This window comes from Pseudophryne corroboree, chromosome 4 (genome assembly GCF_028390025.1).
Source record: "Pseudophryne corroboree isolate aPseCor3 chromosome 4, aPseCor3.hap2, whole genome shotgun sequence".
Classification (NCBI taxonomy): domain Eukaryota; kingdom Metazoa; phylum Chordata; class Amphibia; order Anura; family Myobatrachidae; genus Pseudophryne; species Pseudophryne corroboree.
In genome coordinates, this window is record NC_086447.1 from 697297896 (window position 1) to 697313958 (window position 16063).

Sequence of the window (16063 nt, forward strand, 5' to 3'; positions counted from 1 at the left end):
GGGCTGCACAAGCGATCGCAGCCCTGCTAAGCTAAAATACACTCCCCCATAGGCGTGGACTAGTTGATCGCAGCAGCAGCAAAAAGTTGCTGGCTGCGATCAACTCAGAATGACCACCAATGTGTATCGATGATTTCTATCATCCTGTGATCTACACTTGCTGCTAGCTTGATTAAGTAGTTGATTTAGTTGGTACTATATGGGTGGGGGGTACTGATTACCCAGGCTTGGGCTTGTTGGATAGATCCAGCGGGGGGAGCTACTGAGGCCTTTGTCGCTTCTTTGTTTTTTGTTTGGAGATGTGGCCATGCCCTCCAGTACCTGGACCCCCCGATCAGCTATCGGCAGTTTCTGGAGATTAACTTTAGTCTGTTTGTTCAATAGGTTTACTTTTCCCTCTAACATATGGATTCCCTTTTTCCCATATGGATTACGCTGGACCATGGACAGCTGCTGTGTTATATGGCCTTCAGATGTAAAATGTGTCCAAAAAAATAATGCAGTGATGTATTAATGACAAAATTGAATTGCATCTCATGGTGCATTCAGGTCTGTAGCAGTCGTATATGTGCCAAATTGACGTCCAGCATACATGATTAAATGCACTTTTGACCACCTCTTCATATGCAAGCGGTGCACAACATAGTATGCAAAAGTAATGTATTATTAGCTCTAGTCTCTTGTGTATTTAATGTTTCCATATAGGATTTTGTGAACTTGTGACGAGTAAGGAACTGGTACGGCAGCAGTATGCATGGTTTTGTTACTGTCTCTTCATAGATTTAGGATTATATACTGTGTGGGACACCATTACAATTATTGACTGTCGTAAATTTTAGTGGCAGATATACCAGGGCTGCAGCTCCACCCTCATAATAAAATAAGCACTACCCTGTGAGTCTCCTGTCTCCAAATTTGTGAATAGGCAGTGACTTCCCATTGGAAGACCTTTCTGCCAGTCAAACAGGCAGTCCGAGGTGGAGGTGTTTTCTCCAATGGGAAGCCACTTCTGCTTTTAGGGGGTAATTCCAAGTTGATCGCAGCAGGACATTTTTTAGCAGTTGGGCAAAACCATGGCCCTCATTCCGAGTTGTTCGCTCGGTATTTTTCATCGCATCGCAGTGAAAATCCGCTTAGTACGCATGCGCAAAGTTCGCACTGCGACTGCGCCAAGTAACTTTACTATGAAGAAAGTATTTTTACTCACGGCTTTTTCTTCGCTCCGGCGATCGTAATGTGATTGACAGGAAATGGGTGTTACTGGGCGGAAACACGGCGTTTCAGGGGCGTGTGGCTGAAAACGCTACCGTTTCCGGAAAAAACGCAGGAGTGGCCGGAGAAACGGTGGGAGTGCCTGGGCGAACGCTGGGTGTGTTTGTGACGTCAACCAGGAACGACAAGCACTGAACTGATCGCACAGGCAGAGTAAGTCTGAAGCTACTCTGAAACTGCTAAGTAGTTAGTAATCGCAATATTGCGCATACATCGGTCGCAATTTTAAGAAGCTAAGATTCACTCCCAGTAGGCGGCGGCTTAGCGTGTGTAACTCTGCTAAATTCGCCTTGCGACCGATCAACTCGGAATGAGGGCCCATGTGCACTGCAGATATAACATTTGCAGAGAGAGTTAGATTTGGGTGGGTTATTTTGTTTCTGTGCAGGGTAAATACTGGCTGCTTTACTTTTACACTGCAATTTAGATTGCAGATTTAACTCACCACACCCAAATCTCTCTCTCTCTCTCTGCACATGTTATATCTGCCTCCCCTGCAGTGCACATGGTTTTGCCCAACTGCTAAAAAATTTCCTGCTGCGATCAACTTGGAATTACCCCCTTAATACGGTAGCCGTATTCCACTTCTAAGGGTTGTAGCAGATACAGACCCTAGCCGATGCCGTTTTTATGTGCATGCACCCTTTTTTATTGTGGGGTTTTTTTTTTTTTTTTGCAGATATTCAATGGATCACTGGATTTGCATTTCTATTTCATTTTGCCATAAAAGTTACTTTTTTTTTTTTTTGCCTTATACTATTTTACCTGTTAATTTAGTTTACACCAGTGAATAGCCAAATTTTGGTCTGCTTCACATCTCCATTGTATCATGGCTTCCTAGGTACAGGTTGAGTATCCCTTATCCAAAATGCTCGGGACCAGAGGAATTTTGGATATGGGATTTTTCCGTATTTTGGAATAATTGCATACCATAATGAGATCTCATGGTGATGGGACCCAAGTCTAAGCACAGAATGCTTTTATGTTACATATACACCTTATACACACAGCCTGAAAGTAATTGTAGCCAATATTTTTTATAACTTTGTGCATTAAACAAAGTGTGTCTACATTCACACAATTCATTTATGTTTCATATACACCTCATACACACAGCCTGAAGGACATTTAATACAATATTTTTTATAACTTTGTGCATTAAACAAAGTGTGTCTACATTCACACAATTCATTTATGTTTCATATACACCTCATACACACAGCCTGAAGGACATTTAATACAATATTTTTTATAACTTTGTGTATTAAACAAAGTTTGTGTACATTGAGCCATCAGAAAACAAAAGTTTCACTATCTCACTCTCACTCAAAAAAAAGTCCGTATTTCGGAATATTCCATATTTCGGATATTTGGATATGGGATACTAAACCTGTATTATTTATTGGTTTGTATTCAAGCTGTTTCACAGTTCTTTAGTTCTATTTTCCATGCAAGTATAATGTATTTATGTTTTGGGTAGCCTTGGCTCTGTGACATGTATTATTTCTTTATGTACGTATTATCATAGTTACAACACCCGCAGAATATTATTTTTTAAGTGGTGCATACTCTATCCAGATAATTCCTCACACAACATTAATCTGTTTGTTACTTGAATACGATGGTTGTTTTATAAACCTTAACCTCTTTTTTTTTTCTGTTTAGGCCTCTTTTGTATTCACTAGCCCGACCACCCCACACTGATCTAATTATTACTCTAATTTACATATATGACTTTCCATACTTCTGCTTTGCTTTATGTCAGTGGTTCCCAAACTGTGTGCCTATGTACCCTTGGGCGCCGCGAGACACTTGCGGGGGTGCCTTGGGTTGGTGGTCCAGGACCAAAACAAATTATTCATGTGCAAAGTGATGGGCAAAACCAGTGCTAGTGGCTGCCAATTTTAAAAGATGTGGACAATTAAAACTAAAACTATGTCCACCACCACATAACTGAACAGATAGGCACAATTTACTAATATGACATTTAAAAAAAAAAAAAAAAAATTATACTAAATCATCAATAAGAAACGTTTGGACTAGGGGTGCTTTGAAAAAATGCTGACACTCTAGGGCGGTGTGATTCAAGAAAGTTTGGGTACCACTGCTGTACGTCATCATTGTACTTGGGCTGTCATTATTGTCATTGTACTTGGGCTTTTTAGTTCATTTTTTTTTTTTCATTTCTTTTTTTTAGACCGTCATAGAGTTTTTAGTTTGGGTTCTTATTTAATAGTATATAGTTCATTTCCAGAACATGGGCCACGGTACTATCACTACTGTCAAACATCATCAACCTTTTTGTGTACTGCTTGCCAGATTTCTGAACATTACAATAATAAATCAGGTAAAGATTGTCATTATATTTTAAAGAATACCATTCTTTTAAACAAAGGGGGTAATTCAGACCTGACCGCTAGGGTGCATTTTTTGCATCCCTGCGATCAGGTAGTCGCCGCCTACAGGGGGAGGGTATTAGCTGTGTGCAGGTGTGCGATCGCATTTGTAGCAGAACTGCACAAACATCAGTTTGTGCAGTTTCTGCTCAGGCTAGCACTTACTCAGCCGCTGCCATGAATGGGGCCGTACCTGACGTCAGAAACCCTCCCTCCAAACGCCTGGTCCCTTCTGCGTTTTCCCGGACACTCCTCTACAACGGTCAGTTGCCACCCACAAACGGCCTCTTCCTGTCAGTTACCTGCGAACGCCTGTGCGGTCGCTTTTTTCACATCATCCCTTCGCTATATACCAATGCTCGGTGCAGTCGTCCGACGTACCAGCGCATTGCGGTGCATACACATGCGCAGTACAGACCTGATCGCCCGCTGTGTGAAAACGCACAGCAGCGATCAGGTCTGAATTACCCCCAAAGTTTTAATAACTTGTGGTAGTAGTTGAGTTACCGTTTAAAAACAGATTCTTTCTTATACGGAGGTCTGGCAGTATTAGGTGGAAAATGTGCCGATTGCAGTATCCCCCACAATGTTGTTCACATTCTGTAAACCAATATTTGAAGAATAGTATTAAGAAAAAAAGATTAATACCTGTACAATCAACTCTACATGAGATCCGTGTGTACAAAATAACGATAAAAGGGAAGGACGTAAGAGAGATTCTACATCAGTTATTCTTGTTCTCTACAACGTTATAGGCACAAAATGCTTGATTTATTAAAATTGCAATCACTCAGCAAAGAGTATCTATCCGCTAGTGAACATTACATGAACTGAGTAACCAATCAAAACGTGTAGGTTATTGCTTTCTTTCTTTTCTCTTTTTCTTTTTATTCTTTTGAACATTGGGCCACAGAGGACACCTAGAATTATATCCTTGAATCCATAACGTCTACGGAACTGTGCTATCCAGATAAGCTGTTTTTATACGTTCAGCAGTGAATATGCATTATTGCTGCAAAGTTTATTAAAGTGAATTAAGTATATCACCCCATGGTCACTGACCTTTTTGGTATTGTTCTCATAGCTTAAGGGGCATCTTTTCAGGAAGAGGAGTATGGAGAATTTAAAGACTGGAAACGGATAAGACCAGGTTCTTTTTTCACTTGCTTGCTAAGTTCCATTTTTGGATTTACCTACTGTACTGGAAGGCTCCTTAATCTTTCACCTCTGTGAGAAACCTAGGTTAAGCTTATATGCATGAACATAAAAAACATTTTAGAGTATGATCTTTTTTTATCTTTTAAGTACACCTGATATACGGTATCATCCACATTGTTTAATAAACACATACTGCATTCACCTTAGAGACGTTTATTATTGGTAATGTGCAGGCCTACTGCGACCACTGATTTTGGCTACTGTGTATGTGACTAAACTAGATGTAATACAAGTCAAACCGATTCATATTAAAGATCTTAACTGATGTCTTGTCTACGCATTAGAGTGTTAACACATATGGGTTTTTCTCTTTTCTTTTAACAATGTCACATTTTGTCAACAATCAATGACATTAATTATTTTGTCTAATGCAGTCATCATTATCTTGTTTGTGCTTATAGGGTTGGCGACCGACAGAGCACCCTGGAGAAGGAGCTAAAACTTGTCCAGGCCTTGGTCAAAGATCATGAGAACTTTATGAAGTGGATACAAGAAGCTGAGACGACAGTGAATGTTCTCATGGATGCATCACAGCGTGAAGATATTCAGCAGGACGTCAGCCGCTTACGCCAGCTCAAAATGCAGCTACAGGTAAGACCCATTATGCGAATTAGTCTCCATTGCCATGGAAACTGTTACATTTACTCTCAGGTATCACATTTATTTAAAAGCAAAAAAATAAATAAAAATCATTGCAGAACTTGTGAAGATTATTTTCTTGTTTATTGGATTCCAAAACTGAATGCTGTCTGGTGGATGCCCCAGTGCTGTGTTATATATTTGTGTGTGCTGCTTACTCCTGAGATGCAGGACAAGTTGTTATAAATGTTCAAAAGTCTTTAATTTATTATTTATACTATAAGCAGTGTTGCTTTTATTTTATTCATTTCCTTCACATTGTCTCCTATTATCCTTTCTGTGCCTGCCAGACAGCTAATGCTTTGGAAGTTTACTCAGCCTGCTAGAGAGAAAAAATGGTGAAGTTCAACCCATTTATATGGAAGGTTGTGAATACTTTTTACATGTTTATTAATTAGTGGTGATTGGCTATGTTCTAGATGATTTTGATGCAGTTCGTTAACACTTTCCACGTGAGAATTTGCTGACTACATAGGTGCGTCGTCTTCTGTGTATCATCTAGTTATGATTTTGTTAGTCGTCTGTAATGAAGTCTGTTTTCTTATCATTTACTGGAAGGTTCACTGTATTCTAGCGTTATGGCGGTGGCAGAGCATTGTACAATTACGTTCTTGGTTATTCCCTTTTCTTTTACACTTCAGCAACTGTGCCTTTTCTGTTTTGCAATCCACAATATTGTAAGCAATATACATATTTCTGCAATGGATCTGTATGTTAAATAACTTGCACAGCATATAAATGGCTATGCCAGCGTATAATATAGCTATCAGTCATAACTGGTGAAATAGGGTACCTTTTCTGGGATCGGCTAAACTGCTCCCCACCCCAGCTCTTGTCTACATGACATTCTGAGTGTGTTATAAATGAGCATATTTACATACTGTTCATTCACAGTTAAGGGCTGCAGAACCTGCGTCATGCCTCTTGCTCACTAGGTATTGTTCCAGCCGTCCATCATATCATTTAAAAAACCTGACAGTCTGGTAATAAAGTTGCAAAATTCGTGATCAAGGTCCAGCTCTGAAAAATAGGTTTTTCTTTCATTATTTCTCCTGTGGATTTCCTCAGGGAGCGGAATCAATATGTGTCAGAAAATATTACATTTGTGTTCTGCTGAAGAATCCTGGTAGACCAAAATATTGATCAATGGCTATCAATAATAATAGAGACTATGGGGTTAATTCCAAGTTGATCGCAGCAGGATTTTTGTTAGCAATTGGGCAAAACCATGTGCACTGCAGGGGAGGCAGATATAACATGTGCAGAGAGAGTTAGATTTGGGTGGGGTGTGTTCAATCTGCAATCTAATTTGCAGTGTAAAAATAATGCAGCCAGTATTTACCCTGCACAGAAATAAAATAACCCACCCAAATCTAACTCTTTCTGCACATGTTATATCTGCCTCCCCTGCAGTGCACATGGTTTTGCCCAATTGCTATCAAAAATCCTTCTGCGATCAACTTGGAATTACCCCCTATATTTCTTTCAGCTTGTGAAGAGGATGGCTTGAAGCAGAGCAGAACATGTGTGCAGTCAGTGCATATCTAAGTTGATAATGGGCAGGAGGTTCTCCCGCACCGGCCATCTGCATCTCCAGCAAAGATTGCGCAGGGCAAGGATGCGTGATGTCATGCGTGATGTTACAGCTGAAGTTTTAGTGCTGGCCGAGAATGAAATTAATATTCAATAACATCAGATACGTAACACTGCTCATTGACATTTTGGAGAAGATCCAAAATTTGTCAGTAAATGAAGTACAAATATGTTAATTTATTTACACAATGAAACTTAAATTATACGTATTAGAATTTATTTATTTTTAAATTGTGAAGATTTATGCTTAGAGCACCAGAAAATGTCACTTCCAAAGTACAGTTGTATCCATTGTACGTATGAACACATACAGGTTGAGTATCCCATATCCAAATATTCCAAAATACGGAATATTCCGAATTACGGACTTTTTTGAGTGAGAGTGAAATAGTGAAACCTTTGTTTTTTGATGGCTAAATGTACACAAACTTTGTTTAATACACACAGTTATTAAAAATATTGTATTAAATGACCTTCAGGCTGTGTGTATAAGGTGTATATGACACCTAAATGAATTGTGTGAATGTAGACACACTTTGTTTAATGCACAGAGTTATAAAAAATATTGGCTAAAATTTACTTCAGGCTGTGTGTATAAGGTGTATATGAGACATAAATGCATTCTGTGCTTAGACTTAGGTCCCATTGCCATGATATCTCACTATGGTATGCAATTATTCCAAAATACGGAAAAATCCGATATCCAAAATACCTCTGGTCCCAAGCATTTTGGATAAGGGATACTCAACCTGTACTAATAAAATGCTTATAAAAAATTATATGGTTGTGAGAAATGTAGCGGCAGGGATACATTTTTCCGGGATCCAGTCTTTAGATCGCAGCACTTAGCTCGACACTCATTAGGTCGACCACTATTGGTCGACATGCATTAGGTCGACATGGACTAGGTCGACATGAGTTTTTCACTTTTTTTTTTAACTTTTTTTTTTTTTTTACTTTTTCATACTTTACGATCCACGTGGATTATGATTGGGAATAGTAACCTTGCCCGATGCAAGGGGACACGGTGCACTAATTGTGATTCCCGGTCACTTTACGAAGAAAATGACACAATTTTTAAGAAAAAAACTCATGCTGATCTTTTTCCATGTAGAATTTGTTCATGGTGACCGTGTCGACCTATTTCATGTGTCGACCTAGGCACTGTCAACCAATAGTGGTCAACCTAATGACTGTCGACCTAGTTACTGTCGACCCAATGATCCACACACCATTGTTCCTGTGTATCACTGCCTGATATAGCTTCAGGTCTGGCACATTTGTGTACAGTATATGTATGTGTTTGTTTGTTTATTTATTTATTTATTGGGTAGCATAGTGGCAAATGAGTAGCATTGCAGCCGTTCAGTACTGTAGTTATGGGTTTGACGCCAAACAGGGCTTCTCTGTCTGTGTGTTTGCATAAAACTGCTCCAGGTACCCACACTCCCAACAACACACTGGTAGTTAACTGGGGTGTGTGTGTGGGGGGGTGGTATAGATTGTAAACTCTACTGAGGCCAAGATTGATGTGAATAGCGAAGTATTCTCTGTACATATATACAATAGGTAAATAGAGGAAAATCAAATGTCTACAATAAAGACACCGAGACATAATGGCGGGGAAAAGGGTGAGCTTTATATAATTCAACTGGGTGTGAGGTTTTGGCTGCCCAATTTTGGATTACCGCGAGTATGTGCGCTCCCAATACTCAGAGTATCTAATTAAAAAAAAAAAAGTTGTGGTTTTTTTTTTGTATCCAAAATCCCCACGAGGTGAGAAAAAAAATATATATAAAAGGTGGATACTTACCTGTTTGTTCCTGCCGGTCCGGTGTTCTCAGCAGCTCCCAGTCTTCTCCCCTCCATCTTGCACTGCAGAGGAGGATGCTGATGGGAGATGTAGTTCTCCCCGCTGCTGCCTCCAGACACTCGTGGAGGGTCACATGAACACCAGGGTTTACACACCACACAGAAATCTGTCACACCTACTTGCACACACCGCTGCTGAAGACCAGCCCGTCGGGGTCCAGAGGAAGAAGGTAGTGCTTTGGAAGGTAGTGAAGGACTAATTAAGATTCCAATTGCTTAATTAGTCATTAATTTTTCCTAAAAATAAAGACTTTAGGAATAATCAGACTTGATTCAATTGAAAAGGAAAAACTATGTGGCTATGGGAAAAACTCTGCGCCGCTGGGTTTTTCAAAACTCTGCTCTCAATTAAATATGCCCTATAGTATCACCATCTTGCCCAAATTATCCAAACGTGTAGATGGGGCCAGCCGCTAGCACATCAGCAACAACTCAATGTATCTAAACGACACTGCCAACAAGACAACAAAAAGGCCCTTGGTGGTGTCGCTGACCCCAGTAGGATATATTCAGTTTAAACCATGTATTAGCGGGGAAAGTACCCCAAGATATACAGCAAGACAGCCACTGGTTCTTTCCTCTAACAATAAAGCTGAAAATCACAATAAGCAGGGTGGTAAGAGGTAAGATGAAATCACTCATAGTACAGCAACTTAGCCACAAAACTCCACCCATTACCTATAACACATATAAGACCCTAAAAATAGCAACGCCGCTTAAGTTTTTAACCCTTGCTTCTAAATACTTTCTGACACAGCTAATAGTTTAAATTTATGTCAAGCATATAAAATGCCTTCTGCCTTCCTAAATCTGTATGTATGTATGTATGTATGTACAGTATGTATGTATGTATATAACCTTCCCTAACAGCTGTGCTTCTGTAGCACAGTCATGCTCATTAACAGAGCCATACCTCAGCTTTAATGTGCCCAGTGCCAACCCCTCCTCCTTTGTGCATGACATCACACATAAAAGGCAGGGCCAGCCAGCACCCGGAAGTGCAACAATGTATGGAGTATCTAGAAGATGCTCCGTGCAGCTGTATACATGGCAGGATGACTGCCTGTAACATCCTAAGGACCCTGCAGGCAACACTGCTGCAGCGTTACCAGCTACAGGGCGCTATTACAGGTACTGTACTCTGTTAGCCAAAACTATGGGCCATGTGGCGGTGCTGCCCACAGAGCTATCCACTTTGTGCGGCATCACTGCTTGTACATCCTGCTCAGTAAGTTTTTAATAATAGTATAATCAAAAATGCTATTTTTCATATTAGATTTTAGAGAACTTTTTCATTTTGTAGTTTAAAAATCATAGTCTTCATATACAATGATTTTTGCTTTGATCTTGAAAATCACTTGTAGGTGGGAAATGGTTAATAGAAATGACCTTAGTAAGCTGTAAAACGTATATTCTAGAAAATATAAACTTGCATTAAAAGAAAATTGTCAGAGGAATTGAAGGCTTATATTGATGGCCATATGGACGGTTTCTGCGCCATTAATGTAATTTTATCATTTTACGGAATGTAGAGTTATCAGATCTATTTATATTATCTACTTTTCTGTTTTCCAGTGGGTGTGTATATAGAATCTATCCAGGAATGTCATGAGTTTGGCAGATAATGATTGAGACCTGGGCAGTTAACAGGATCTTTGCTAATGAATTCTGACATTAAAGAGATGTTAACGCCACATGACCGTGACGCATTAGTTAATTATCTGTGTACCCTAGGCAACAGTGAGAAGTGACTAAAATGTATATTCAGTATCACACACATGCGGGCATACACACACACACACACACGCGCACACACACACACACACACACACACACACACGTGTGTGTTATTCTGCACATTATATACGCTACAGTTAGTTGACAAAAATAGGAACACCAAAATACAGTCACTAAAGAATAAGTTGGGCAACCATAATCAACCAGTATGGTACGGGTCTCTGACGTAGGATGCAGTATGGAATCAGCCCGTCAGTGATTGACAGTCTCATGCTGTTTGGACGCGAGAAGGGCGTGGCAACAGCCTAAAGTTTCCCAAATCGGAGACGTGGCACTGCCGTTGTGGGAGAGTGCTGGTGTCAGGATCTCTGTCTGAAGACAGACATTTCCTGACCTCTTTGTTGCATCTGCGGTGAATGGCTTGCGCGACCCCATGGGTCACGCAGCCGTCTGATGTTGTCGCAGATGAGCCGAAGCTGCGTCCTAGGATGCAGCTCGGATCACTATTGCAAGCTGGAGGCGGGACACCTCTTGCCTCATTACCATATTAGCTTCTATGTAAGCAGCAGCAATAGCTTCTCTGTCCACATCTGAATCCGGCCCATGTCCGTATAAACATTCACACCAATGTAGAGTTGCGTGATTCTGACACTTAAAGGCCCCATACACTTATCCGACCGCATGTCGGAGGCGATCGCAGGCGATCACCCCGGCAGCCTTCCGGGGGCAGGATCAACCAAGATACATCGTATACTGCCCTTTTGCATCCGATGTATCCTGGGCGATCCCAGCCATGCCCCCAGGTCGGACCTGATTGAATGTGCAGCACATTCACTCTGGAGGATCCGATCCGATGCTCACGGGAACTAACATCGGATCGGACCGGAGACACCTCAAAAATGCCTGATTTCACCCAATATATTAGGCCGACTGCCCGAATTGGGCTGAAATCAGGCATAATCGCTCTAGTGTATGGGGCCCTTAACATATACTTGTAATTATGAACGCATATTGGGGGGTCATTCCAAGTTGATGGCTAGCTGCCATCATTCGCAGCGTAGCGATCAGGCTAAAAATCGGCATTTCTGCGCATGCGTATGCACCGCAATGCGCAGGCACGTTGTACGAGTACAATGAGCATTGTGGGTTTGCACAGAGTCTAACGAACATTCCAGTCGCACGGCTGAACGCAGGAAGATTGACATGAAGTGGGCGTTTCTGGGTGTCAGCTGACCGTTTTCAGGGAGTGCTTAGAAAAACGCAGGCGTTGCAGAAAAAACGCAGGCGTGGCTGGGCGTTCGCTGGGCGGGTGTGTGACGTCAAAAGTAGAGATGAGCGGGTTCGGTTTCTCTGAATCCGAACCCGCCCGAACTTCATGTTTTTTTACACGGGTCCGAGCGACTCGGATCTTCCCGCCTTGCTCGGTTAACCCGAGCGCGCCCGAACGTCATCATCACGCTGTCGGATTCTCGCGAGGCTCGGATTCTATCGCGAGACTCGGATTCTATATAAGGAGCCGCGCGTCGCGGCCATTTTCACACGTGCATTGAGATTGATAGGGAGAGGACGTGGCTGGCGTCCTCTCCGTTTAGAAATTAAAATAGATAGGAGAGTGAGAGTGAGACACTTCATTTACTTACTGGAGCTTAGGAGGAGTTATACTAGTGACTGATGACCAGTGACCTGACCACCAGTGCAGTTTTATAATTTATTATTATTTAATAATCCGTTCTGTTCTTGTTCTCTGCCTGAAAAAAACGATACACAGTGACTCAGTCACACTCACATACCATATCTGTGCTCAGCCCAGTGTGCTGCATCATCTATGTATAATATCTGACTGTGCTCACACAGCTTAATTGTGGGGGAGACTGGGGAGCAGTTATAGGTTATAGCAGGAGCCAGGAGTACATATTAAACAGTGCACACTTTTGCTGCCAGAGTGCCACTGCCAGTGTGACTGACCACTGACCACTGTGACCAGTGACCTGACCACACTGACCACCAGTATAGTATATTGTGATTGAATGTCTGCCTGAAAAAGTACACTCGACTAGTGACTTGTGTGGTGTGTTTTTATTCTATAAAAATTAAAAAACTCATTCTGCTGACAGACAGTGTCCACTCCAGCAGGTCCGTCATTATATAATATATACCTGTCCGGCTGCAGTAGTGATATATATATATTTTTTATATCATTATTTATCATCCAGTCTACTAGCAGCAGACACAGTACGGTAGTTCACGGCTGTAGCTACCTCTGTGTCGGCACTCGGCAGTCCATCCATAATTGTATACCACCTACCCGTGGTTTTTTTTTTCTTTCTTCTTTATACATACTACATCTCATTATCATCCAGTCTATATTAGCAGCAGACACAGTACAGTACGGTAGTCCACGGCTGTAGCTACCTCTGTGTCGGCACTCGGCAGTCCATCCATAATTGTATACCACCTACCCGTGTTTTTTTTTTTTCTTTCTTCTTTATACATACTACATCTCATTATCAACCAGTCTATATTAGCAGCAGACACAGTACGTTAGTTCACGGCTGTAGCTACCTCTGTGTCGGCACTCGGCAGTCCATCCATAATTGTATACCACCTACCCGTGGTTTTTTTTTTCTTTCTTCTTTATACATACATACTACATCTCATTATCATCCAGTCTATATTAGCAGCAGACACAGTACAGTACGGTAGTCCACGGCTGTAGCTACCTCTGTGTCGGCACTCGGCAGTCCATCCATAATTGTATACCACCTACCCGTGGTTTTTTTCTTTCTTTCTTCTTTATACATACTACATCTCATTATCATCCAGTCTATATTAGCAGCAGACACAGTACAGTACGGTAGTCCACGGCTGTAGCTACCTCTGTGTCGGCACTCGGCAGTCCATCCATAATTGTATACCACCTACCCGTGGTTTTTTTTTTCTTTCTTCTTTATACATACTACATCTCATTATCAACCAGTCTATATTAGCAGCAGACACAGTACAGTACGGTAGTCCACGGCTGTAGCTACCTCTGTGTCGGCACTCGGCAGTCCATCCATAATTGTATACCACCTACCCGTGGTTTTTTTTTTCTTTCTTCTTTATACATACATACTACATCTCATTATCATCCAGTCTATATTAGCAGCAGACACAGTACAGTACGGTAGTCCACGGCTGTAGCTACCTCTGTGTCGGCACTCGGCAGTCCATCCATAATTGTATACCACCTACCCGTGTTTTTTTTTTCTTTCTTCTTTATGCATACATACTACATCTCATTATCATCCAGTCTATATTAGCAGCAGACACAGTACAGTACGGTAGTCCACGGCTGTAGCTACCTCTGTGTCGGCAGTCCATCCATAAGTATACTAGTATCCATCCATCTCCATTGTTTACCTGAGGTCCCTTTTAGTTGTGCCTATTAAAATATGGAGAACAAAAATGTTGAGTTGGGTTTTTTGGAAGGGACATCCTGCGTGACACTGCAGTGACACTCCTAGATGGGCCCGGTGTTTGTGTCGGCCACTAGGGTCGCTTATCTTACTCACACAGCTACCTCATTGCGCCTCTTTTTTTCTTTGCGTCATGTGCTGTTTGGGGAGGGTTTTTTGGAAGGGACATCCTGCGTGACACTGCAGTGACACTCCTAGATGGGCCCGGTGTTTGTGTCGGCCACTAGGGTCGCTTATCTTACTCACACAGCTACCTCATTGCGCCTCTTTTTTTCTTTGCGTCATGTGCTGTTTGGGGAGGGTTTTTTGGAAGGGACATCCTGCGTGACACTGCAGTGACACTCCTAGATGGGCCCGGTGTTTGTGTCGGCCACTAGGGTCGCTTATCTTACTCACACAGCTACCTCATTGCGCCTCTTTTTTTCTTTGCGTCATGTGCTGTTTGGGGAGGGTTTTTTGGAAGGGACATCCTGCGTGACACTGCAGTGCCACTCCTAGATGGGCCCGGTGTTTGTGTCGGCCACTAGGGTCGCTTAGCTTAGTCATCCAGCGACCTAGGTGCAAATTTTAGGACTAAAAATAATATTGTGAGGTGTGAGGTATTCAGAATAGACTGAAAATGAGTGTAAATTATGGTTTTTGAGGTTAATAATACTTTGGGATCAAAATGACCCCCAAATTCTATGATTTAAGCTGTTTTTTAGTGTTTTTTAAAAAAAACACCCGAATCCAAAACACACCCGAATCCGACAAAAAAAATTCGGTGAGGTTTTGCCAAAACGCGGTCGAACCCAAAACACGGCCGCGGAACCGAACCCAAAACCAAAACACAAAACCCGAAAAATTTCCGGCGCTCATCTCTAGTCAAAAGCTGTCCCTCCGTCGTTAGAATCAATGCACATGAAGAGTAACTACAGGGCTGGTCTTGTTTTGCACAAAACGATTTTGCAGGTGCTCTGCTGCACAAGCGTTCGCACTTCTGCCAAGCGAAAATACACTCCCCAGTAGGCGGCAACAATGCGTTTGCACTGCTGCTAAAATCTGCTAGCGAGCGATCAACTCGGAATGACCCCCCATTGTGTCAACTGTTTGGAGCACCACTGCTGCCAGCTCTGTATTAGCCACAATGTATTTTGGAGACCGTAATAGTTCAGACAGGAATACTGTATCAAGTTTCATTCATTATTTCAGCTTACTGTATGTGTTACACAAAATACTTTTAAAGTGTTGCTTATAGTTACCTATACTCAAACAACTGCTCTACCATTATCAATATGGTCATAAGAGAGAGAGAGACAATCACTATGCATTTAAGTATTACAGGGGTTAGTGTTAGGGAGGGGAGGGAGGGGTGGGGGCATAATAACCAGTGTTGAAACTTGTGAAAGGATATCAATAGTATAAATGTTTAATGCTCAAATGAAAATGCAACAAAAAAGTTACATTAATATGTTATTGGCATCAGTGACTAGTTGTATTCAATTTCCTATTTTAGCCAGAGTTGCATAAATTAGCATCAGCAGCTAAAATAATTTACTGGGTCTGTTGTCATTTACATACAAGTCTATGTACTCTGACCATAATCTGACATGGACATTTGTGTTATTCAAAGATGTTCTTTGGCTTTTGGCTCCAAATGTCATGTTTAGTTACACAGACCCGCTATTGCTGAATTCGGAATGTACTGATGGCTTAGCTGTCCCTTGTCCAATCTTATTAACTTGAGAGCATTTGCCATTTTCTTTTCTCTGGCAGCGCTTAGTTATGTGGAGTAATTCCTGATTAACACATTGCTCTCGGAAACTGCTGTTTTCCTTTATGAAGAAGACTCAGCTACTGTAACCTCTCTTTCCAATTTCTAAATATATATTAAATGAA

At 41.5% G+C, this 16063-nt stretch overlaps 1 protein-coding gene across 4 annotated transcripts in view; it reads left to right on the top strand.

Moving 5' to 3' along the window:
* UTRN (utrophin) overlaps positions 1–16063 on the top strand; it is a 1167552-nt gene that overhangs the window by 486774 nt on the left and 664715 nt on the right. For all 4 annotated transcript variants that reach the window (XM_063917938.1, XM_063917937.1, XM_063917939.1 and 1 more), the window contains one exon: positions 5288–5477. In XM_063917938.1, coding sequence (XP_063774008.1) covers positions 5288–5477 — 190 coding nt within the window. The remainder of the gene's footprint in view (positions 1–5287; positions 5478–16063) is intronic.